The sequence below is a fragment of the Poecilia formosa genome, unplaced genomic scaffold (genome assembly GCF_000485575.1).
Source record: "Poecilia formosa unplaced genomic scaffold, Poecilia_formosa-5.1.2 Scaffold62, whole genome shotgun sequence".
NCBI lineage: Eukaryota > Metazoa > Chordata > Actinopteri > Cyprinodontiformes > Poeciliidae > Poecilia > Poecilia formosa.
In genome coordinates this window covers 2,294,645-2,321,213 of record NW_006800001.1, presented here as the reverse complement: position 1 = coordinate 2,321,213, position 26,569 = coordinate 2,294,645, and the positions used below count along the sequence as shown (strand labels likewise).

General features: G+C 40.2%; 2 protein-coding genes across 2 annotated transcripts; both read right to left on the bottom strand.

The window, feature by feature from the left end:
* Positions 1-8,113, bottom strand: nop56 (NOP56 ribonucleoprotein homolog). The gene is made up of 12 exons (XM_007554274.2): positions 8,010-8,113; positions 7,296-7,385; positions 7,104-7,218; positions 5,864-6,028; positions 5,469-5,667; positions 4,240-4,427; positions 3,022-3,173; positions 2,718-2,818; positions 1,730-1,878; positions 1,416-1,537; positions 1,038-1,157; positions 1-742 (listed from the first exon to the last, which is right to left on the bottom strand). Exons 1-12 carry the CDS (start codon positions 8,010-8,012, stop codon positions 536-538), a joined length of 1,611 nt encoding a protein of 536 aa, XP_007554336.1. The 5' UTR covers positions 8,013-8,113; the 3' UTR covers positions 1-535.
* A 4,283-nt stretch (positions 8,114-12,396) lies between these two features.
* LOC103139578 (retinol dehydrogenase 11) lies at positions 12,397-26,569 on the bottom strand. Its single transcript, XM_007554273.2, has 6 exons — positions 26,257-26,569; positions 21,075-21,314; positions 19,369-19,458; positions 19,098-19,286; positions 17,031-17,140; positions 12,397-13,789 (listed from the first exon to the last, which is right to left on the bottom strand). The coding sequence occupies exons 1-6, from the start codon at positions 26,411-26,413 to the stop codon at positions 13,610-13,612; spliced, it is 966 nt and encodes a 321-aa protein (XP_007554335.1). The 5' UTR covers positions 26,414-26,569; the 3' UTR covers positions 12,397-13,609.

The window sequence follows — 26,569 nt, the reverse complement described above, 5'->3', positions numbered from 1 at the left end:
TTCGACATACATTTTATTACAAAAATATCACAAAAATTCAAGGCATCTTGAATAAGCGCAACTTGGAGGGATTTTAAAACAAGATTCACTGAAAGGTTCCTCATAACCGAACAGATCAGGGAATTCCTGGACTTAACACTGGTAGTTCACTTTCTGGCAATTGATCAGAAATCAGACACCTTTTTAAAAACAAAACTATAAAAACACAGGACTGATTCCATTACGTAGCACAGAATAAACCGGTGAAAGCTTTGCGTTTCAGGCATGTGCTTTACTGGAAATGTTTGGATGAGTCTGCTATTAAATTACATGGCATCTGGATATTCCACATAATTCAAAATCCTAAGAGTAGCACAGCCTCACAAATTAGCAGGGATATCTGGTTCTTAAGGCTGGAGGTGCCAAATGTTTCCTCAATTTGATACAAAATATATTTACACAGAATTATGACACATTCATAAGCATTTATTCTACATAAACTAACCTCGGTTACATACAAAATAAAACTGTACACAAAAATAGAAAGTCTTTGTCACTAATTCGCCTCCTTTTTCTTCTTCTTTTTCTTCTCAGACATTACTGGTTCTGGAAGTTCTTCAGTTGCTTCGGCCGCCAACGTTTCGCTCTTTCGTTTCTTTTTCTTGACTGGAGTCTCCACGGCCTCGGCCTCTTCGGTCTCCTCTGCAGCTTGTCTTTTCTTTTTCTTCTTCGCTACGGGCGTGTCATCTTCTCCGTTCTCCTCCTTAAAAAGGAAAAAAATGTAAAGTTTTAGTGATTGTTGAAATGTATTTTTAATTCTAATGGTTACGTACTACATTTCCTGTTTTGATTAATTGTAATTGTCTGACTCGCTTCAGTGATCAAGCCCATTAATAAGGACCAGCCAATGGTTCGGAGCCAGAAGTTGATGTTGCATGTCGTACACTGAGAACGGACCACTGACGCGGGTCAAGTCTCAAATCTAAACATGCAGCAAGGGCAAAAAAAAACAAACAAAAAAAACAAAAAACAAAACAAAACACATGAAAACTGCTCACCTCAGCTTCGCCGTTCGTTTCCCCGTTTTCTGCAAGTTCCTGCTGCTTCTTCTCGCGCTTCTTGCGTTTCTTTTCCTTCTTCTCTTGTTTCCGCTTCATTTCAGCTGCTACGTCGGTAGCCTGAGGAGGGAGAGGAAGAGAAACCGTTAAAATCAGCAGTGCCACATCGGATCGGATAGTCTCCGAACCCGCTGGAAATGCTGCATCAGGCTCATTAAATCAGTTTTTGCCCTCACCGTGATGTCAGGGGAATAATTTATCATCATTTACAGCATCGTTTAGACATGAAGGTGACGTTAAAATTAAAGCTATGCTAGTCTCCAAGAATTTTTAAACTTATTGAGAAGTTGGGAAGAAAAAAAAAAAAAAAAACCTCACCTCTTTCACAGCCTCCTTCATGACATCCATGTTTTTCCGTGGAACCTCTCCGGTCTCGTAGAAGGACAGACGCTCCTCCACCTGTTCACGCAGTTTGTCTCCAAACACGCTGGTTGGGAGCTCTGGAAGGCAGCAAAACAAATAATCAATGCAGGGACTGAAGCAGGTTTAACTTTCTGCAGAGCGCACGCAACCCTGCTCAGAAAGTCACATCTCAACATCAACCTGACGGATGAATGCTGTTGACGAAAAATGAAAGCATCATTGTGGTCGCCGCTACGTTTACGACAAAGCGGCGCTTCACAGTCGCTCACCGGAGAAGCAGTCGATGCGCGAAGCGATGGTGCATTTGTTGGCCAGGTATCTGGAGATGCGGCCTTTGTTCTTGGCGGCGGCGCGCCCGATGAAGGTGGAGTGGAAGATGAGGCCGTATTTGGGCGTGTTGCCTCGTGTCTTCAGAGCTCTGTGGGAAGACGCAGGCGCTTTTTCACACGACCGGCAGAAACCAAGAGAGCTGCTTACTGGAAAATATGCAATATTAGAAAGAAAGAAAAACAAAACAAAAAGAAAAACTCTGGTATTGTTATTAGGAGCTCTCTCTATAGAGTTTAACCCCTTAAATTTTCAGCCTAATCAAAGCTGTGGAAGCACCGACAACCTTGGAGCTAAAATGCAAAAGCTTCTCAGCAGCTGAACAACGCCCTCTTGTGGACAGTCAACACACAAATGAATAACCTTAAAGGTTTCAATCGCAGCTCCAAAAAAAATAAAATAAAAATTTGTATCACTTGCTCCAAGCTTATCAATAATCAACAATTGGACAAATCTGCCATAAAATTTATGTAAAATTAGACTTTTAGACCTTCCTGTGCAATGAATTTATATTAGTTCATTTTATTTTAACATTCTAAATGTCTAAAAATTATGATAAATGTTTTGCCTCAGCCAAGAACAGAGCCAAAGTGTTCATCTGTGAATAGTTCGCTTTTTTCAGATCAGACCTTTAAACTACTTAGCAAAAAAACTAATTAAACTGCATTTAAAGAGTAGCAGCTAAACAATGACTAAGAGTCAAGCATCTGTCTTTATAACCCTCTTTATAGCAGAAACAACTATCTTCATCGGAGCTCGTCGGTGTTCTACCTCGGCGCTGCTGTGGCTGCTCAGACTGTGGGGCTGCGTTAGAGTCAGCGGGATCACTCCGGGGGGAAGAGCTCCTCCGGTCACCCTGCTCTGCTCCGGCCCAACCCTGCCATCACTGCAGCCACTTCTTCCCCCAGCAGGGAGGGGGCGCCCCAGTACCTGAACAGGGCCTTTTCCGCTCCCAGGATCTGAACGGTGGAGGCCGGGTACTTGGCCAGGTTGGTCAAACTCCCGGCGTGGGAGATCAGTCGGGCTCCAACCTAAAGAAAACAGCAAAGGTAAGAAGGTTTTGACTTTGCTGAAAAGCTAAAAGTTTGAGAGTTAAAGTCAAGCTCTGCATATATTCTCAGGACCATCAGCACCAGATTTATTTCTCATCACACAGATTCAGGGGATTGACAGATTTTGGTAGAACATCATCGGTCCCACGCGCCATCGGGCGCGGATTTCATCTGGTGCTCACCACTTCTCCGATGAGGGCGGCCAGGTTCGGCGCCACCTGGCTCATCTTAGAGCGGAGGTACTCCTGCAGCTCCAGCCTGTAGGCGGCCAGGGACACCACGCGGTTCGAGAACCTCTCGATGTTGATCAGGTCGATGGGTGAAATGTCCATACCTGAGGAGGATGAGGGGAGACAGTCAGGAGACGATGGGAGGAAAAGCCAAACGTTTTCAGCAGTAATGCCGTCTTTATGTCGAGGTTGTTTCTCCCGACAGGATCCGCAGTGAGGACTGGAGCCGTCACTACAGGTTTATGAGAGACTCTCTCTGCCCCCCTGTGTTCGGCACCAAGGACAATTGGGGGTCCAAGGTGGGCAAAAAAGGGGCTCGATAACCAACACATTTTGTCCCGTCTACTGGAATCTTACACACACTACACTATGCTAAAAAAGAAAAAAGGTAATTTATTTATTTTTACCTTTTTTGAAACTGAAAGGTGTGGCATGCACATTTAACAAGCCAACTGCTCGGCGCAGCAGGTTTGTTTAAATTTTATTTCTTTGTCGATGTCTGCTGGGTACTTTCTGAGCTTCTGAACTGTTATATTCAATTCTGTGCAGAATAAATAAATGCGCCATAATTTGGCTGACCTGTAACTGCTGAGGCATCTCCAGTTTACACAGCTGAGTTTTACTGGAGTTCAGGTGGAGTAATGCCGAGCCCGGCTACACCGAGAAAACCGTATAAATAAAAACCCTACAAAACTCTTCCAAAGGATTGATGTTCCACTCCGCTTATTAGCTGCAGCTTTGTCCTTTCAGTGTGACGCAGTAGCTACAGACTTGTTCTGTTTCTGTGAATTGTCCCCGTCAAATAAACAAAATGAAACGCACGTCAGCGTGTCTACATTCAGAACTCATGAACAGGAACGTGCGTTAACCGTGCTCCATTTGTTACTACAGCCTCACCGTGAGATTAGAGGTTCAAGTTTTATATAAATGCAAAGGAAAGAGGCCTGAATGGAACTGCATGCCAAACCTTTTAACTATTTGATTAAAAAAAAAAAAAAAAAAAAAAAAAAAAAAAAAAAAAAACACCTGGAAAATACACATCATTTTCCATACAAGCTTCTCTTCTTTAACGGCACCCATGAATGATTTATTCGGCCACAATTAACGCCGCAGCTGCCCAACCTTCACCAGCGCTCCGGTGTGGGTCGCGCTCAGATTCAGTTCGCTCACCCATTGAGGAACGCGATGCGTCCAGGATGGCCTGAGCCTTGGCGCTGTCCATGACCACTTCCTCCAGACTCTCCAGGCTCTCCTCCGACAGCTCCTTCCTGTTGCCGATGAGCTGAGCCAGGCGGCAGTACATCGAGTTGTCCGTCACGATTTTGATCAGCTCCGGGAAGTGGTAGCCGTACCACTCACTGCCAAAAAAGAAACCCCAAATATAAACAAAAGACATCAGAACCACAGTATAAATAAACCTATGACTAACCAGCTACACCTTCATTCACGATGTCTCACCCAACAAAGCTGCCTTACCAGACATCAGCCAGCACTGCACCAGTGTTGGAGATTTATGTACCTCCTGTTTCTATACAGACAGTATTCTGATGCTCGGTCTGTGGTAAGCATGAGGAGGATTAGGTGTGAAAACTGATCACTGAACAAAAGGTCATGATCATGCAGTTCCGTAAAAAGCTCAGGAAACTAATCAAAACCAGGGCTGCAACTAACGATTAATTTAATAAACCAATTATTATAATGACTAATGTGATAGAAAAGTCTGCCGCTTTGTTTTTGTTTAACTATTTAAGTTTTTTTTATATAGTAGAATTACATTAAAATATGAAAATTTATTTTAAAAAATAAAGTAAATGTTATTGCATTTTTATTTCCCAAATGAAAAGCATCACTTTATTATGAAACTGGAGGAGTTCAGGGTAGAACATATTTACAAAACCTTTTTTTTTTTTCATCTTAAATGTAAAAATGTACAAGGTTTCCCTCAATGTATTATAAGCCTGGCGGGCCACCAGGCTTTACTTGTGCCCCCACCAGGCTAAGTGCTGCTAATTTATTAAAGTCTTTTTAAAATGTTTGCATTTTTTAAGACTTTATAGTTGGTGTTCAGGTATTAATCTCCAAATATTTCAATAACACATAATTATCAAGTGATATTTTCAAATTTCCTGTGAACTTTAAACATTTTTAGCTCAAAAACATGACGAGCTGCTAGCGCCCAACCACCAGGCTTAGAAAGTTTCTGGAGGAAACTTTGATTCTATATTTTTTTTTGTACAGTCTTGGCTTAATTACTGGTCTGTTGTGTTTATCTTTTAGAAAATTACCTTTTCCAGAGTCTCTCCAGTTAACAATTAACCAACCACTAAATTAGTTGACGATTATTTAAATAACTGATTCATCATGATTAATCGATTGGTGGGTTTCCACCGTAAACCCACCGGACTCGCATGGAGAACGTGTTGATGTCTTTGTCGAGCTGGTCCAGCAGAGCGATGGACTGGATGATCATGTTGTCGGCCCGGTTGACGTTAAACTTGACCTTGGCTCTGGAGTAGCTGTGACCCAGACCCAGCTGGGCCTTGGAGGCGGCCTGCGCCGTCAGACCCTTCACCAGGGAGTGAAAGTGCAGGCGCACACCTGTCGGGATGAAAGAGACGGGTTGAGACGTTTCACCGGCAGGTAAGACAAAGTGAAATCGTCTTGTGGCTGTTCAGATTTTCAGTATAGACCTTCATGAGTTTCAGGATAAGGATGCATCACAACAGACCACATAAAAATAATTATCTACTTTTGCCTTTGTTCCAAACTTGCTATTTTTTGGTTGTGATCTCACCTCTGGTTATCTCAGCCACTGCACCTCCGGTCTGTATGGAAATACTGAATTCCTCCTGAAGAGCAGCTCCGATTTTGGCATCGGAAACCCCCAAAACCGCCTTCTTCTTTCCAGACAGAGAAAGGTTCGTCTCCAAGAACAGCTTGAGGTCTGCATGAACCACACCTGCACACAAACCAAAACGTCAGATTCTTGAGCCAATCGAATCCAGACAAACATTAACCACATAACAAAAAAATATATAACTAACGTTGCTTTCCTCAGATGTTCAGGTCAACATTAGGTTGTCATCACAGTAATTCAGTGGATTGACAGATTAAAGTGCATCATTACAGCTGAGGAGCAGAGATGAACCAAGACTGACTGGTTATTGGCAGATTTTTACACCAGATCATGCTGCTGCTTTTTTTTAAAGGGGCAGTATTTTTTTTCCCCAGGCACATGGTGCCATTTCATACCATAATCAAGTAACTATGTTACCTTCAGTTGTTATAAAAATGTTGCATATATCAAATGTAACATAAGAAATTTTACTTTGTAGTTTAACACCTTAAAATTGGGTCTCTGTCAAATTTAAAAACTACTCCTCTTTATGAAACTCGATCTTCAGAAAGTCACCAAAACATGCAACATGCCTCTTCTATTCTATTAACTAGCATTACACTGAGACGTTGTTCATATGAGCTCAGCAGATGCACAGTTCCACCAGGTATCTGCCGATTTTCGCTGGCTAGTCTGAACGAGCTTCCGATTCGTCAGTCGGAAGCTTGGAAACCACATCTCTAAAGAAGAGCTTCTTCTCGAAGGCGGCGCTAGGTCCATCAAATGTCCTGCACAGCACGGTTGCCAAGGGAGATTAAAGGATTTCTCAAACAACGCAAGAAAGAATCATGGCAACATTTCAGACGTTTTATTTTAAGAGGGAGTAACATAACATGATATAAAACTAAAAAAAAGAAGTAAATTTTAGATCAAAGTGCAGCTTTAGCAGGGGTGAGATTTCAGAAATGAAAGGGAATCTATTTTATAATTAAGCTTCTCCGCTTAATCTTTGAAGAATTCAGTATATTATGGAACTCGCAGGAAAATATCAGAGAATATAAGGTCAGATCTGGGTGAGTTTTTAAAGATAAACTGCTTTAGCAGATCTAATTGATAAAAATCTGCTGTGATCAGTCGAATCGGTGCAGCTCTGCTGAGCATATGCTACATTCTCCTGCAGCAGCTGTAACACACAAACCTTCAGAGATGGCGTTCATGTTCTCCAGGGCAGCCTGCGCAGACTTGAAGGGGAAGAAGGCGGCCAGGCTCACCATGCTGTTGAACTTCCCGAGACTCAACACGCTCTCCTCCACCTGTCAAACACACACTGTGTGAGTCCAGCGCATGTAGGAGCACCGCGCCACAGAAACACACACAAACACGCACTCACCTGAGGTAGCAGCATGCCGATCTCCTCCACCTCTCTGACGGCGAACAGCGCGTAGCCCGAAGCATGCTCGAACAACACGTGCAGCAAAACCTGCAGAACGGAGATTTACGAGATTTAACGACTAAACTCAACAATGACAGCAGGACTGGGGAAACTTTCCGAACAGCGCAAGTGTTTACAAGTCCACACGTGGTTACCAATCTGATATTAAAAGACTTAGTTTGGGTATATTAAATTTAATTATTAAAGAATAACTTAAATAGAACAATGATTATCGTATATAGTTTAAATGTTTAATAGACTGAATAGCATATCGATCTATGTAACAGGATAGTCCTCATGACGAACCCACGTGTTGGTCTAGGCCTTCTGGAAGATGCTACTTGCTAGTTTTTGCTAACAGCCCAACTAAAACTCAGAATATTAAGAGAGAGCACATACATGCTTTTGTCTAAAGTGGTGCCACTAACAAAGGTACACGTATATTTATCCCAAATGATTTACATACGTCTTGGTAATAAGGAAAAAAGTTTAGTTGCTAATATTAAGCAAAGGTTGCTAACCGCGCCTCAACGCTACAGAAGGCCTACAACTATGCTGCAATAAACGCACAAATATAAGCAAACATTCCCGTGAAATATAAACAATTAAAAATATTCCATAATTGCTTTATCTGTTATCTTACTGCCAGCAGATTTATCACCCTAAACTTACCATTTTATTAGGGAATAAGCAGAACCACGCAATGCGTGTCTGCTCTGCTTGTTCACCTCAGAGAAAAGAGACGGCGTAGACGTTTCAGCACGTTGCAACGTGCACAAAACACCGCGAGATCTACACAACACCGCGAGATTCCTATATTTTCTCCAAGATTCAACAGATAACAAAATAATCATTGATATCTTTTATTTATTTAATCATGGATATTTTCATTTTGGTGAAAAACAATATTGTTTCATAAATTTGAATAAACTCAAATTCACTTTCATGTTTTTTTATGCCTTACGGGCAGACGTGGTCCAGTACTGTATGAGGTTAAAGGCAGAACCTTATTTGGGGTCTCATTTCTGCATTATGTTTTGTTTTGTTTTTTGGTCTGATGTGATATTCTAGATATAATTTTCATTTTTTTTAGATAAGAAAAATAATAATAGTTATCAGGAACAAAGGCTTGAAAACATCAACCTGTGTGTAAATAATTGATACAGTGCTCTCGGGTTTAAAAGAATGACGACTCTCAAAAATAAACTCTTCTGCTTCTCCAGCTGCTAATTTCTGTTGAGTTTCTGGATTTTTCTTTTACAGCTGGCAGAAGTGATGAATGATATGTTCGTAAAATCTTATCACAACATATATAGTGGTATTTGTTATGATAATAAAAAAGTATATTTAAGGTCCTTTTTAGGCAGCTGTTGTCGCTGCAAACACAAATTCTCCTCCTAAAAAAATTATTCATTTTGAAATAGGCTTCTTCAGGGCATCAGTTACACAAAGAAGGAGGGATCTTATACTGCTCATAGTAACCGAATTTAACAATATCTTCAAATGTATCAATATTTACTGAAGCTCCCAATGAATTCAAAATGGAAAAATATTGTCAGTTCAGACGATACTGTAAATTTTAGGGATTTTCAAACATGATTGGGAATTTATAATTTTCACAAAAACTCAAAATTCTTTTCATGATTAAAAATCTTTCACAATATTGATAAACATTATAATAATTACTCCTCCCTAGTTGCTCTCAGTCCATTGGTTCTTGATTCAAAGTGAAAAATGAAGGTGGTGATTTAAGCATCTTCTAGTCTCAGGAAAGTGCTCAATTTAAATGAACTTTACCAATACCGACTTAATTTGGTGAAATATCCAGTCAGAACTGTATCAGAAGCTTGTTGAATGAAATTAAAATCAAGCGGTTTGTGTTTTTCCAGTCAAATATTTAAATAAATCTGTGTATAAGGTTAGCCTTGTGTGGAAGAGAGAAAAATCACCATGAATTTGCACTGCCAGTTCTTGTTTTCTAAATTCATTAACATTATTTGTTGCGCAATCATTGCACCCTGGGCAGAGAAAAAACACAAGTAAACACACAAAATTCAGATGCCGAGAGATGGAGGAATGTCACAATGATTTCTCCGTCCCGTTGTCGCTTGTCATAAAAAGTGCAAAAGAAGACGCGTGAAGCTGTGCACTTGACTCCCCAAGTACAACAACAAAACTATTTTCAACTGGACGTTCCTCCTTCCTGTAGACCCCGAGTGCCATTTTGCCACCATAGAGGAAAACAGTCGAGTGTCATATTTCGGAAAACATCAATAAAGCTCTTCAGAGTCCTGAAACTCCCCAGCAACGGATATGCAGGGGTCTGTATGTGCGCAAGCACCCGTTGCAGGTGGGTTATAAATGTCACTCTGTGTCTGATAATAACTTGGAGAAGTTAATTTATGACTGGCCTCCTTGGACAGATTGTCCCCTGTTTTTCTATTTCTTTCAGCTATTTGACCCAAAAGAAACTGTAGGACACATTAGTATGTCGTTAAGACACATTCTGAGTTGGTTCATTGATGTAATGGATAAGCAATGATAAATTAATTTGAGAAATATTGAATTTGCTTGTGTGTTTTAAGTGAAATAATGCACAGGGGAGAGGGATGTAAGCTAATCTTGAACCCTGCTGACATTATCTGTGTGCTGATTTGTCATTCTGACAAGCAGCCCGGTGAAGTTATTACTCTAATAAAACAAAAAGCCAGATTACCGAGTAACGTCTGTGTTTCCAGGAGCCAGGAGGAGAGTCCTTGAAGGAGCTCGTTGAGGAGCGGATGTGAGGGAGGACAGCAACAAAGCTTTTTGGGATCTGGAGAAGTCTCGATATAAAGGCCGACCGGGACAGGCTGAGGCTCAGACCCGTGGAGCCCTGCTCATCTGAACCAACACTTCCCCAAACAACTGACCGAGGCTGACACACAGCACGTGAGTAACTTATGGCTTCCTCCGCTTCCCTCTCTCTCTATGGGCTTCCTCCTCACGCTCCTTTCTTCTGACTCCTGGCTCTTTTGCTCTTTGACCCCTTCTCGTCCGCTCATGTTCAGTGCGGATATCTCTGTCGCTGTTGCAAGTATCCCTTACTCCTTCCAGCTCCTTGTCCATCTTATCTGCTGAGCCATTTGTTGTTCTGCCCCCCACAGAAAGCCTTCTCATCTCTGTCAGTTCTCCCTGCCTTTTATCTCCTTTATCTGTCGACCAACGTTTCCCTTACATAAGCAGGGGATCCTCTTGCATCCTTCTCTCTGCTTTTATCAGCTTTAGTTTTCCTTGTCGATTGTTGACCTGCTTTCACTGCCACATCATTCTCTCAAGCATTCACCAAGTTCTGCTTGCAGCTTGTCTGGCCCCCCAGGGCCGCCCGCCGCTCGCTCCGGCTCTTTTGTCAGTCCCTGTCGATGCACTGTGCACCACTGAGCGAATCGATGCGCAGCGTAAAGGTGTGTGCGTGTACATGTGTGCAGGCGAGCTGAGGATGAGCATGCGTGCAGCAGTGGCGGGTTGCGTGGTGCTGGTGTGCCTGCTGGCTCTAGTGGTAGAGAGGACAGAGGGACACATCACCTTCTTCAGCCCCAAGGAGCTATTGCAGATGAAGGTACTCAGCTCGGGTTAAACTGGTTACAGAACGTTAATCAGTTAATCATCTGCTAGTATTTCTCAAGTTGAAAGTTTATATTTTGGAATTGTTTAATATTTCAGTGAAAGCTCAATTTCTGACAAAATCTTCTGGAAATGGGTAAGTTTAGGTGCGAAACAGAATTTTTTTTAGATGATTAACACAATTTTTTTTTTCCACACACCACTTATTCCTTTCTGTTTTTATGTTATCTGGTACCTTTTGTCAACCAATCTACACTTATTGAGTCTTTTTGTAAACCTAGAGAAAGAAATGACAGACACGACAAACAAATACAAAGTAGTTCATGAAGTAAAAGTGACAGGAAAAAACTTTCTTAGAAATTACTTTTGGTTTATTCCAAATGTAATGGACAGGGACATGAAATATGGTGGCAGAAAATGTTTAGAGGGTGAAAAGAGGCAAGAATAGTGGCGAGAAAGAAGGACAGAGAGATTACCAGAGAACACCCTAGAAGTTTCTATACCCGCAGAGAGAAAAAAGCAGAGAAACCATAACGACAGACAACATGTGTACAATAACAAATAGAACACCACTGAATAGTACAGAGTTAACACAAGATGTATTTAGAGTCAAGTGCACTCTAACATAGAGAGTATCTGAATCTGTGTCAATGTGTGTGCAGCCATCACTTCTCAAATGGATTTAGTTCTGAACCAGTTGTACCTCCCAGACATTTTGGGAGGGCAGGTACTCAAGTGGAAAAAAAGAGCACCTTGTGAGGAACATGGAACCGCTAATTGCCTTAGTAATGCAAAATTAGTTTATATATATACTTCTGCATATAGTCAGTGTGAGAAATGGCAGATATTCTTAGAGAATGAAGATTAGTGAGATTAACTACAAACCCTGAGAACTGTTGAAAAACATATTTAAATTATTTTTTTTGTTTCTGTATACACTGCAGAAACCAAAACAACAAAATTCAGAAGGGCACTTTTTTTTTGTCCAGAGGAAAAAAAATGCAGGTGCTCTAGCACCTCTTAGTGTCTAGCTGAGCATGTCCATGCTCTGAACTTTGACTAGGCTATTCTAACACATGAAGATACTTTGTCAACCTGGAAGGTGAACCTCTGCCTCAGTCAGATATCTACTTCAACCTCTAATAGTTATTTCTTAAAAAACAAAACAAAGCAAAACAAAAAACAAAAAAAAAAACAACTGACTGCTTTGTGTTTTTGGTCCGTCCATCTTTTTATCAATTCTAACAAGCATATCTGTTCACACTGAAAGAAAAGCATCCCCACAGGATGCTGGTGCCATTACCATGTCTCAGAGTGGAGTCAGCTGGTAGCTTTAAAACCCTGATCCACTCAAAAACGACACAATATAAAAAGTACATGACACCTGAAAAGCCGATTTAATCCAGGCCAAATTACAATCTCATCCCATACCTTAAGAACCAACTCATTTAAACCATGACTTGCATATTAGTTTATTTTCTTGTATTTGTTCATTTAAAATATATTAGAATCCATTTCCATTTACTTTGGTTCTGGATGAAATACAGTCCAGCAAACAGATGGGAAAAAAAAAAACAAAAACAAAAAAAAAACTGGTTGTCAAAGCAGGTATCAATCTCCCCCCCAGTGGGTATAATTTGAGATGCAGTCGATCTTTCAGTGGCGGATGGTTCCTTTTCATACCCGAGACAGTTGGGTGTCACACAATCATAACTGCAAAGGCACAAAATGAGACGGCACCCAAAATTTCTACCACCAATGGGTCACATCCTATTTAGAATTATTATTTTTTAACTGTTTGGTTAACTAAAGAAACAAAGTGAAGAATTTATTCATAAAACAAATTAAGATTTATCTCTTTTTATCCCACCACCACTTTTAACCCTCAATTTTTTAAATTCTTTATTTTTTTTCTATTTTTGGTGCACTTGTGCGTCAGCAGCAGAACGGTAAGAAAGACATGGAGACTCGCTCAGAGGACGGCCAGTTCCAACAGGAACACGACAGAAATCCTGTGAGCACGCGGCCCGCCTCGTCCTCAACGTCCGGGTGACAAACGTCAGTTATTTTCTAACTTTTTAAAAAATGTCTTATTTTTTTTGTTTTGTGCGTCGTTTCCAGGACAAGACGTTGGAGGTAGCTGTTCGTCTTTTACCCAGACAGGTGGATCACGTGGCTCCGGTGCTCGAAGAGATCATCCATGAAATAGTGGAGCAGAGTCAGAAAGGTAACTGGCGCCATCTTGTTTGTCCTTGATTAGAAAAGTGTTATGTGACCTCCTTTCTTTTAAATCTGTGTCTCAGCAGACAAATAGCGAGGCTACGGGCGCCGGAGGGAGAAAAGTCGTGTAAATTGTTCAGAAAAGCACTGAATGCTATAAATGTTTCGTTGTGTCTAAATGAATCAAACAATAAAGAGAAGTGATTGTATCATGCATTGGAGGTTCTGGAGTAATTCTTGAGAGACGTGTTGCAAAAATGTGCCAGAGGTTTCAAGGCACAAGAAGGTAACCTCATGGCAAAACTTGGGCCATTTAACGTATTAATAACACAATCATGGCGGTTCATTTGGCAGGAAATGGTGCGTAAACTGCTCGAAACAGTTCCAGCTGACCCACTGTATCTCGCTTTTTGTTTGTCTGGTTCTCAGTCCTTGTCGGACAGCTGCTTTTAGAGCTTTGCGGTCAGCTTCTCGCAGAACTCAAAGTCCTTCACGGCGAGCGCGGGGTCCCGAGCTAGAGGGGCAGGAAGCACCAGGGAGCAGTCGCTGTCAAAGTACTTCCCAGTCACCCCTTCCAGCTCCTCGGACACGGCGCAGTAGATCGGGCTGACAGCGCCCTCTTCTGGCGACTGTGGAGGGAGACAATGACGGCAGAGAGTTAGAGTCCATGTGCAGCAAACAAACAAACCCACTTCTGCAGGTAGATTTCTGACAAGCGACAGGTGTGAATATGAGGCCGTATAGGAAGTTTGGTGAAATCTCCGCCATATTGCAAATCGACAGACCAAAGAGCAGCTTGTTGAAGAGATAAACAGGATGGTCTCAGAATGAGCTTGTTTTGCTTTGGCTGTGTTCTCAGACAACAGTGATTTCTCAGCATCGTAAAAACTGCCGTAAAAAAAAAAAAAAAGTGGCTCTCCAAGCTTTTGAAACCCCTAAAAACACCTGATTTTTTTTCTTTTGGTAAGAAAGAAAAACTACGAAAGGAACATAACCTGGTGGCACAAGTGTGTGGGATTATTGCGCTAATACTTTGCTGGGATACATTCGGTTTCAGCTTTCAGTCTTCTTGAGGTTCCATCGAGAATCCGATGAACCCAAACTAAAGTTAAGCTGTTCTGGATAAATTTCCCTGAAATTTACTACCTGCAAGGTTTTAAGGGACATTACGCAACTTGAAAAGGCAGTTACAGGTAATTGAAGAAAATAAGGGGCAGCAGGAACATTACAAAGATTAGTGTAAACCTGAAGCGAAGAACCTGCCTGAGACTAGTCCGCCTCATATGTCTGGGCAAAAACAAACTAATAAAAAGAAAAAATCAAAAACTTGTGAAAGGCTTGGAGGAAACAAAACTTAAACCATTTGCTACCTGCAAGTCACTGAAAGAATACCACACCCACAGTAAAATACGACGGTGCCAACTTCTCTTCAAACAGAAGTAGACTTTTTGTCAACCCGGATGACTGTGAATAGTTCCAACCATGAACCTTTAGAGTTGAGGGACAAAAAAAGGCAATTTCCTTTTGTAGCTTCACTCTAAGTACTAGAGTACATCCAGATCCACAAAAGAATGACTTTATTCAAGACCACTCCTTTTACTACATTTAATTTGCATTTTTAAACCCAAGACTAAACAATATCTTTCTTCTTTTTTTTTTTTAGCTTTAGCTAAAAAAAAACACAAACAAAAAGAAACAAAGTCTTTCCTCTCAGAGCAAAATCACAACAATATAGAGAAAGATTGTTGTGAATGTTGTAAATGTTATTGGGGGGAAAAAAAGAAGAGAAAAGAATCACAATTATAGATCTGCTGCCTAAAGATGTTAAATAAAACATTTCTTAACTCTTTGTTATGAAATAATTGTGATAATAGCATTTATTCTTCAGAGATAAAATTGATATCTTCTTAGATTTGTATTGATCCATTTCTTCTAATCACAGAGTAGCTTTTTGCAAATTTTCTGATTTTTCTTTTCAGGATTTATAGTTGATGAGGAAATTAAACAATATTTCCCCTCTGCAGGGATGAGTGAATCAAAGCACTCTAAAAGTGAAAACATCTGAAGCTGAAGTTACGTCACCAAGCAGGAAACGCCGAACTGATTTGCTAATTCACAACAGACTTGTTCAGAAAGGCAGCAACGAGCCGGTTGCAAACCACTGTGGTGCGACTGGAGCACTTTTGTAAACAAGAGTCAAAACTCTTCCTTTAAGATGAGAAGGCCACAACAGAAGAGGACAACTTCAAGTTATTTTGCCGCAAACTGATTTCTGTTTTCTGCTCCATTTGATCTAAACCTCACTAACCACCAACTAATCATTGCTACACTGGCATGCATAACTCATAAAACAGAAAGTAGAAGAACTAAGGATGCATCTACACTTCAAAATTAGATTTACAATATGGGTTAGAGAAAAAAATACAATGAGCAGAAATGCTAAGAGGGAGTAGATGATGTTGCAAGTCTTCTGTTAGTGCCTCATAATTTAGAAGGAAACCTTGAACACAGTAAAGAAATACAGAAACACTTGAAAGCTAAGATGTTTATTTCCAACCCAGCCTGCTTAGCACCCATGCTGTAGCTCGTATTATGAGGTTTCTTAAAAAATAAAAAAAAAAGATGACTAAACTTCATTCTTTACAGCTGTTTGTTACAAAATCCAGATTGCTTGTTTTGGTTGTTAGACACCACTGAAGCTACTGGGATTAAATATTTTTTGTACACTTTCTCCTTGAGTCATCCAGTTTGTGTCCATCTGGAAAACATTTAATGCCAGATGCAGGTTCTCGTCTGCCGCTAAACTATCCAAGCATCGGGGTTTACGCTGCGGGCTACCAGAAGGTAGTGTGAAGTTGTGAGGCGAGAGAAAAAGATGTGAAAGTTTTAAAGCTGAAAAATAAAATGGGTGAGATGTGTAAAACGGAGTAGAATGCAAGGAATAAAAATGTCTTTTTTTTTCCACAAAAAGCACATGCTCTTTGAAGTTTGTAGCTGTAATGTAAAAAAATTTTTTAAGAAACTGAAAGAACTACAAAACAAAGAGTAAATGAGATATTTCACCTATGAATTTTAAAGGGGAAAAAGTCTTAATTTTGCATCTAAATTATTAAAAAAAACAAAAAAAAAAACAAAGTGAAAGAAATCACATTTCTTTCTTCACCGTTTCTATCCTGGCCCCTGGGTCAGAGATTTATATAAAGTCATTCACAACAGTAGGAGTTGTACAGGATGACACATGCTGTGTTCTTTGGAGGAGGATTATTCAGTGGGCCTCACAGACTTTTACGAATTTAAGAAAATCTGTTCTGCAGATAACCTCAGAGTAAATAGCCCATTTACTTACACTCTTCATGTTCTCCACTTTTCTTCTTGCCTGTTTCTACTTTTCTGCCGAGTTTCCTTTGTGCAGACATCATCCATCAATTGTGCAATTTTACAGCAGGTCAAAGTTCTGCTTTGCTCTCTCTGATTATTGACTGCTGCCCTTGAACTTGATTCGTTCCAGATATCCCATGCGCGACCTTCACTTTACGAGTTTTGAGGCAGACGGCGATCGTATCTTCACAACGATTTAAAAGTGTTTGTAAGAAACAAGATATGCTCAGATAAACGTGTGCACGCTTTTTAAGATGTGGTCTGGATGCTAATACGACGGGACATATTTCAAAGACGGAACCCCGTGCTTTTCATTTCATGTATGTATTGTGGATCGACTCCATCTTTGCACATGCACTAAACCAGACTTGTGTCTCAGATTACGAGACCCTGATCCAACAGGATGAGACTTGAAAAATAAGCAGTGCTGTAATGTTTTTAAAACCTTTTGTGCGCGTTTCTGTGCCTGGAAGCAATAAACAACGCTCTTACCTTAAAAAAGAAAAAGCCGATGAGGTTGAAAGGGTAACGGAGCCAGAATGGATAGTGTCGCATCACCTCCGTCATGACAACCCCAGGGTGGACGGAGTTGGCTGTGACGCCTGTCGGGACACAAGAGAGAACATAAAAAAAAATGACTTGGACCACTACAAATTTGTAATAAGGTAAGAGCTGACAAGAATACAGTACATTCATTTTTGGTTGCTAAAGACGAACCATTCTTCTTACGGGAATTAACAAATGTAGAGAATAATCCAAGTTTTCAAAACTGAAATAGCTTGCAAAAGTCTAAAATCCTTGTGAATTTCCTCTGATTCTCACAGGGTCAAAATTAAAGATGCAAGCTTAACAAATAGCCAAACCCATGTGAATGTTTATTTAAATGTCATTTATCAAGTTGCAGAGAAATGGCAGTTGTTGTTCGTCAAATATGTACTTCTGACTGAATATACCGTTTCATGTGCCCTTCTTGAGAAATGGTAGAGCCAATTTAAAACGGTCGGTTCCCTGGAACAGCCTCCCAAACGTTCTTTCTATGCTGTGCACCACTACTGGAAGTTTGTTTGAAAAACACTCAGCTTGTGATGAGACACTGGGAGATGAGCAAAAATATTAAGAAACTGAGTATTGGGATGATCCACTTCTAAATACTATAGAATCCATTGGACCTGGTGAGTGTGCAGTACACACCCCCTGGAATGATCCCAATATTCAACACTTTTGCTCTGACACACACAAAAACTACAAGCCAAAATCTTTTTTTTCCATCTTATCTTTGGTCTCCATTTGGTGCTACGCCATCATTCTTCTCTTCTTGCTCACTGAACCCCATCAACTATTGGTGTTCAGACTAAAGATGCGCCTAAATAACAAAATGTGATTTCTTCATTTGTTTCTGCTAAAGTGAGAACTATAAACAACTGAAAAGTTTTTCCATTCGCAGTTGCATGCCTTTGCTTTCTGGAGTGAGCTTCTTGATTTGTTGACGGATTTTGTTTAGTGGCAACTGCGCCCTACCAGATGCTGTTCGGAGACAGCTGCACTGCTTTCCCTCACTGCTGTTTAAGAAGGGCCGGGAAGTTCTCCATAGGATTCATCTCAGATGAGGAAGGGGGCCACGTTTGGGGTGGGGTTGGGGGGGTCCAACCTCCTTAACCTCCTCGACCAATGTTTGAGCAAGCAGGAAAAGGAAATCTTTTAATTCAATTAATCTTTTGAATTAAAAGATTAATTCAAAATCTTTTTTGAATTAATCCCACTATGCGACTGTCAATTTTTAAAATGTAAAAACGAAACGCTGAGATTGTGATTTCAAGCTAAAGTATTAACCCAGAATTTTCTGTATTTCCAAGTAAATTAGTAGCAAGTAAGATGCACAGATCAGATACCAATATCTGCATCAGTCCCGATATTGAAAAAGGTTCCAGATTGGGTATTGGTGATAAAGTGCGAGGGCAGATCTATGCAGCCTAACTCTATGAATTATTTTACATTATATTTATAATCTCTTATTACACTTTCTGAACCATTTGAAAGAAGGTTTTCATTTTTACGTTTGATCAAGGTAGTCAACCTGTTTTACTCCTAATTGCACAGACTGAACAAATTAAAGTTGTTTTTTTTTTTTTACATGTACTTCTTGTGAAGCTATTGGTGTATTTGAGTGTGTGTTTAAAAAAAAAAATGTTCCAAGTCAATTCAGTGCCGTTTTTCTGTATCCAATTAGTGTTTTTCGATACTTAACCTCAGATATCTGGATCGGTATACGAGAAAAGTGGATTGGTGCGTCGCTGCTGGTAACATCATCATCAAACTCCTTATTGGATGAGGGTGCTGTGGTAGCGCAGGGGCAAAGCACAACCCACGTAATGAGGCCTTGGTCCTCGTGGCGGTGGTCACAGGTTCGATTCCCGGCCTGGTGACATTTGCCGCATGTCTTTCCCCCCTCTCTCATTACCCTATTTCCTGTCGAACTACTTTCAAATAAAAGCCACTAGAGCCAACAAAACCTTAAAAAGAAAATAATAAAAAAAACTCCTTATTGAACATTAACCTCACCTGTGCCCTGTAGCCTTCGTGCCAGCTCATTGGTGCAGATGATGTTATGCAGCTTGGTGTGATTGTAGACTTGATCCATGCTGTACACGAGGTTGTCGCCATGAAAGTGAGAGAAGTCAACTTTACCCCTCTTGTGGTTCAGCGAACTGACGGTGACGATACGCGCCGGAGCGGAGCGCCTTATGAGGTCTGGAGGGAGAAGACGCAGAGGCTTTGAATGATGTAAATCACTGGATTTGATGACGTTACAGAGAAAACACGCAGGCCTTACCCAGCAGCAGATTCGTGAGCAGAAATGGTCCTAAATGGTTGGTGGCAAAGGAAGCTTCAAACCCGTCTTTGGTCATCTGTCTGGGCAAACCTGCCATCAACAGATGTAAAGATTAGTGCAGAAAAAAAATAAAGTTTTACTCATACATTTATTATTTTAGACCGTTTTAAGAAATGGTCATCATATTCATCATCCCTGCAGAAATTGCTTCTTTAGTTCAGTTTCAGCAAATTTTACTTGAGTTTGTTTATATTTTATATATTTCTTATTAATTGTGAAAAGTACTGCTACATATTTTAGAAATACTGTTTTTTACAACTTAATATTTTATCTTGTTGTTTATGTGTCATGTTGTTGTTGTTGTTGGTGATTTAAGAGCCAAATGCAGAAAGGCAGAGGAGTCGAGTAAATGAAGAATGTTTATGGACAAACTTAAAAAAAATAAATAAATAAAAATGTTTTTAAAAAAAATCACAGGGAGCCAGAGCAAAACAAAAACCAGGAACCAAAAGCCAGCAGGGATAACAGAGAAGTCACAGGAAATACATCAGATCCTGTTAAGAAGATTAACAGGATCTGATGGGACGAACCAGCAAGAAGGAATTAAGAGAGAGGTGAATAAATACTGGTAGTGTGAACCTTTAAAAATAGACCAGGCTGATTGGCTAACAGGCTGAGGAGAGAGAGAGAAAAATGAGAGGGAAAAATGGCACGGGGGGTAATGGAGAGGACACAACATGGGAAATAGGAAAATTTCCCCCCTAAGAAGAGTAACATAACTAGACACAAGGAATAAACATAATGAACCAAAACAGCTAGAGGAGAAACATGACTGATGTAATCAAGCAAAACAACAAAATGTATGTTTATGTATGGCCCTAACTTCAGAATAATTCAGCATTTTATTTAATCATTCTGCCCTTCTCATTACAGCATATATATACAGTCAGTGTTTCCATGCTAATCTAATCATGGTTGCATCATAATCCTGTCTAAGTGATGGATTTCTTTTAACTCAACGTTGATTTGCCAATAATCACTCGCCTTATCAGTCTTTTTGCTTGATTTAATCATTTCACCGTGTCTGTGTCTCTGTGGTGGTCTTTCTGTTTTTAACCTCTATAAACGCTGAATATAACTTTCAATGGAATTTCCTGCAGCTGCCAATAAACATTTCCAAACTTGGGCCTCACAGCTCGCCATTCAATGAGAAAAAAAGAGAAAAACATTAGACTCTGCCGTTAGACACAGAGAGCTACCTTAGTCGCTCTCATCACTTGATAACCGGAATAAAATGCATCTGTTACTCTGCGGTGCGAAGTTAAAGCAAAAATAAATGGCTTTCACAGAGTGGATTTGGATTTATTCCCAAAAAAGTGAGGGTCAGGCTCTCTTCTTTTTTTTGGCATGCCTTTGGAACGGCATATTTTTTGCTTTCCATATGCCTAACAGATGGTACTTAACAAGCAGGGGCTCTTTGGGGTCTGGGGGAGTTCATATTCCAGTTAGTCCTCAACTCTTTGCTTTACATACAAGCCTAACTCATGTGAAGCAGAATCTAGCTTGCTTTAGCAAAGGGTCAGTTCTGGGTCCACATTTGCAAATGTTACAAAGTTGGCTGCTGCCGGACAGGGATTGCGGAATCCTGTCAGGAGTAAACACGGAGTTTGCTTGTGCAGTGGCAAGCATTTTCATTTCTACGTCACCTGATACGGCTGCATTGTTCACGAGTATGTGCAGTGCTTTCTCCTCCTCGAGAATCCTCTTCGCAAACTCTCTGACCGACTCCATGGAGGAGAGATCCACAATGCGCAGGTGGACGTCTGCGTTTCCTGTAGTCTGCTTAATTTCATTAAGGGCGGCTGTGCCACGGGACTCGCTTCGGCATGCCAGGATGACCCGCGCCCCACGCCGTGCCAGGTCCAAGGCAATGAACTTCCCAATGCCTGTCCGAGTAAAGAAAAGAAGAACACAGACATGTTTAACCTGTCACGGTCACATAAAGGTCAGATGATGAAAAACAACAAATAAGCTTCTTTCTAAAAACATATTTCAGTTTGTTGTAGATAGAAAAACCTCAATACTATAAAGGAAATAACATTCAAGCAAAGATATCTAAGGTGAAGCGAAAGGAAAACAGCACGGTGTTTGTAGATTTGTCTTCACTTTTATACCATAGTCATATTATTAGAGCAGAAAATAGTCCTTTTTTGTACCAGTAATTTAATTCCAGTGTATTTTTAGTACTTCTGTGAAGGGCTTTCAATTTGGAGAACAATAGTGAACAAACAGCAACATGAAGACAGAGGAACACGACGAGATGGGAGAAAGTTGTGGTAGTCGAAAGCAGTGTTGGGCTAAATCAGCATCCCAAGCTCTGAACCTCTCGCCCCCCATCATTATAAAATGAAAAAACACAAAGACATGACCATCCATCAGAACATGAGGCCCATGATTACTCTGGCAGAGCTGCAGAAATCAGCAACTCGTGCTGGATAATCTACAAACAGGAAAATGGTTAGCCATGATCTCCACTGGCTTAAAGGCATTATGAGTGATTGCACTTGGGGAGGGAGCAGAGGTTCACATTTCATCAAAACAATTAACCTTAACATGCCTGCCATGAAACAAAGCATAGTCATGTGTTTTAATGGCCCAGTTAAAGTCCTCACCTAAATCCAGTTGAGTACCTGAGGCAACAATTGGAAACTGATATTTACAGACACTCCTCTATCCAGTTTCGAAAAACTTGGGCTAATTTGCAGAGCATTAGCAAAAATATTAATCTTTGCTGGCAAAGTCATACTCCAAAAGACTTGTGGCAGAAAGTGTGTTTTTGTTGTTGTTGTTTTTTTTAAAGTATTGTCTGGGGGGCTGAATAGGAATGCTTGGTGAAATTTTGATATTTAAATAATCCAAGACTCTGTTTCTGGTTGTTTCCACTTCACAGTTTTGCACTACTTTGTATTGGTCCATCTCATAACATCTCCTAAAATACAATTGAAATTTGTCGTATCTGGACAAAACATTGCAAAGTTATACATTTGCGAGGCACTGTACTGGCATGTACACTGGCCTGTTCATCCGCCCCCCCCCCAAAATCCTAAATCCAATCTGCTCCAACACAGTGAGGCTGGCCTTTAAAACCTCTACAAATGTTTCACTTTTAATCTTCCTGCAGCCTCTCGTTGATTGTAGGACTTTACCCAAGAGGCAAACAGCCCAGTGTTTATCGAGATCAATGGCTGGATAAGATTCCTGTGCCAGCTATGTGAAGTGTGCAACGCAGCTAAAAGGCAGCAGAGAGGGAGACAGCTGAATTTTTAGCCACATACCTTGTGGATGAATGAAGCCTTGCTTTCTTGATGAGATGTAATGTTAAGTTCATTAAGCATATTTGGTTAGAGGACAACGCAATACATTTGGACAATATAAAGAACATAAAAAAAGAAAAGAAAAGCAATACTGCAGATCGTCAGTGACGTGGTGTTGCCATGTGTGACTGGGACAGTTAAAAGAATTAGTGATGCTTGGAGGAAAGAGATTTTTACTTTATAAGCAGTAAATAATTTTTTTTAGTGCACGGAACCTGTTATGAGCTCACTAGTTAGCTATAAGACGAAAATCTGGTTTAGCCATCCGGACAAAGGATAGCTTCCAAAAATACTTCGCTTGAACCATGACAGCCTAATCTAGCCTCTGATCGGAATGCCCTTCAAGTAAAGTGCTCTAAAACTGCGCAATGTCTTTGTCAATACTGCCATGTTGATTCAGCCTTGTAAAGGCTAAAATACATCAGCACTCGCTTGGCTATGCTAAACTACAACAACAACAAAAAAATCCTTGTAAGGTCAGAATGTCATATTTTACCAAGAATAGAAAAGTTTACCTCATCTTTTCATTTGCCTTCAATTACTCATAAAACATCCCCATTAAACAGATTATGATGGGGAAATCATCTGTAATGGCTTGAATGAATACCAGTTTGATAGATGAACATAAATCAGGTTTATTTTGCTAAGTTGAAACAGATCCAGCTAAAGGTCTTCCTGTCAGCCAAAGTTTTCCTTGTTATTCCCCACAGCAGTTTGATGACAAACCATCTTAATCACATCCAAGTGGGTAATTTCTGTGTCAGAGATAAGGGTTTTCCCATAGTTAGAACTTTTTGAAACAACTTTTAACAAATGAGTGTGAATCCTAAGTGCGCTCCACGACATAAATGCCCCTGAAAACATTTCAGTTTTCAAAAAAAAATAGAGATTGTTGTTTCAGGACAACAACTACATTTCAGCTGTGAATAATTTGGACTAAGGAGCTTAATAAAAACACACGATGGAGCTGTTCCTACAAGCCTACTGTCCTCCAAATTTTATTTTCCCCCATCAGTTTTTGACTTGTTATTAAAACTTCAAGCCTTACAGATCAGACGGTGTTTAAAGAGCAAACATTTGGTTTAGGTACTTCTATAGAAAACTTAAATTAGTCCAAAAATGTTTTTAAATTTACTTCATTTATAGTAAAAGTTTAATTCATTTTTTTTTTAATGATTAAGCTCTTTTTGGTCTTCTGTGTTGTCTTTCAGTATAAAAAAACAAGAATTTGTCAGGAACTTGTGTTGTTTTGGGGTTTATTTTCATTCACTCCTCTGTGTGACAAACAAATCCGTTGGCTAATCAGCCCAGATCATTTGTTCCGACACTCACTCTCCCAGTACTTCAACACTTCTGCTACTTTTACTCCTGGCTGGTTCCTCCCATTATCTCCCCATTTAATCCTGTTAAATCCAATTTACTCCTGTTTATTCTCCCCATTATGCTTCTCCTCGTGTTCCTGACTACAGTTTTATTTCTGCTTTTGGTGTCCATCTGGAATCATTATTTTTTATTAAACATCCACCCGACATCTTTGTCTCTGGTTCTATTTCAACCTCCATCCAAACATGACAGAACTAGTTTGTGCTAGAGGCATTAGCGATAAACTTAGAAACTTATGCACTCTATTTTGAGGTTACATGTAAACCTTTGCTTTGATAACTAATGCTGGATTAGGAAGCTTTGCTGAGTTGCAAGTTTGATGTTAGCATTAGCGCTGCTGTGGCTAAGCTATAGCGAAACCCCAAACAGAAATTCTTCTTTCAACACAGGACATTTCTCAAGCACAAATCTTTTCGGAAGTTATTCACCTCTTAAAAATCATATTCAAAAAAGCCTAAACAAAATAAACTAAAACTAGTCTGGCTCCTTTTTACTACGTTTATTTTTAAATACAACTTGTTCTGGGGGAACCTTTTCCAGGAAGCTTGGTAAAAATTATGACTATGTCTTCCACAGAGTGATTTCAAATGAAAAGTCTATTTTCTAAGATACAATGTAGTTCTAATTAACAAATTAAAATAAAAAATAAAAAACCTTGATGATAACACTAAATCCCTCTTTGGCATTGTGGGACTCTGTGGATAGACACTTTCTAAACTAGAAATATGTTGATTTACTAATTTAAAAGTGAAAATATGTTTGAGTACAACCAGGAAACAATGCAAACTAAATTGACACCACTGCCGTCCATTTTCCATCTTGTACAAAAGCTTAAATAATGATGCCCCTGCATATTGAATGTTTAGTTACAGCGTCTGTCTTGAATTTTAAATTTAGAAGCCCGATTTCATCATTGCTGCTTACACCGTTTCTCGGTAAACATCTGCCAGTGATTAAGTTCTGATTAGGTCACAGGCGTCAAACTCCAAACCTGGAGGGCCACTGCTCTGCAACTTTTAGATGCGACTCTGCTGCACCACACCTGAATAGAATAATTAGGTAATTAGCAAGGCCCTGGGGAACGCATCTACACAGGAAGGAGGTAATTAAGCCATTTGAGTCCAGTGTTTTGTACCTGTGGCACATCTAAAAACTGCAGGACAGTGGCCCTCCAGGACTGGAGTTTGACATCCCTGGATTAGGTCACTGCAGTGTGCTTTGTCTCCCCAGTTCTACCTTCAATAGTGAAATTACACCAGTTTGTCTGCAAAATTATTTTAGAATGAGTGACAGCTTAGACTACTGCATCTGTGCATGTAACCCAATTTTAGGAATTACTCTCAAAAAGTAGAAGTCCAAGAGAAAACTGAAACCTTTATGTCTGCATGTTCATTTCTGTTCACCCATCAGTGGTACACCTTTCACTATAACTTTATTCAAAGCTGTTTAGATGAAGAGCAATGTTGTCTTTTCAAGATACAATAAAATAAAATGCAATAAAATGTGTACCAGACTGACAACACACAATGAATGAAGCAGTTGACTGAACCAAAAATCTTCATTAATTACACCTGTTTGTTAGATTTGACCATTATAGGAAAAATATACTTGGGAAATTAATTAACAAGCCTATAATAATAACAGAGAGATTGCTAAAAAAAAAAAAAAGTGGAACATTTGCTTCAAAACTTCCTGGTTAGCTTTTATAATTTAAATTGTGGGTCGATGCATAGTGGAGTAATACTGACAGTAAAAACTAAATTTGTTAATAATTTACCTCGGTGCTCTACTTTCTTTTTTATGTTTATCTATAAAGTAGTGCCTGTTCTGCACATTCATGACTGAACTCCCTCAGGCCAGACTTCAGCTGCAGGCTGGACAGCAGCATGTGGTGCTGCGACGCCTCCCCCGCCCCTCAAGGAAATTAAAAATGATGCGCTTACGAAGTGAGGAATAAACTCAAAATTCACGGTGAGCACTTGTTGAATGTCTGATGATGCAGACATTAAAAATCGCCGCCTCATTATCAACAGAACAAATCAAAGCACGCACTGCACATTGTTGCCAGATTCACAGAGATAATACAGCCAGAAAGTCCCGCGTTAGGAGTCATTCCAAGAAGTGAACCGACCTGTATTGGCCCCTGTCACTATGGCAGTCTTCCCCCTGAGCCGCACGGAGCAGGCTTGCGGGTCCCAGATGGCTCTGCGCTGCAAGCGCACAACGAGAGCCAGCAGTGCGGACAAGGCAGCCCAGAGAGGATGGCAGAATATGTCCATGAAAAACATATTTCCAGTCAGAGGAGACCTTGTTGTCAGAAAGTGAGAGGAGGAACGCTGCAGCGGCTTCTACGTTCAGCAGCGTGCGCTCTGCCTTCCTGATCAAATGAGGAGGAAGAGGAGGAGGATGAAGAAAAGGAGGAGGAGGAGTGCCCAAATGAGTGG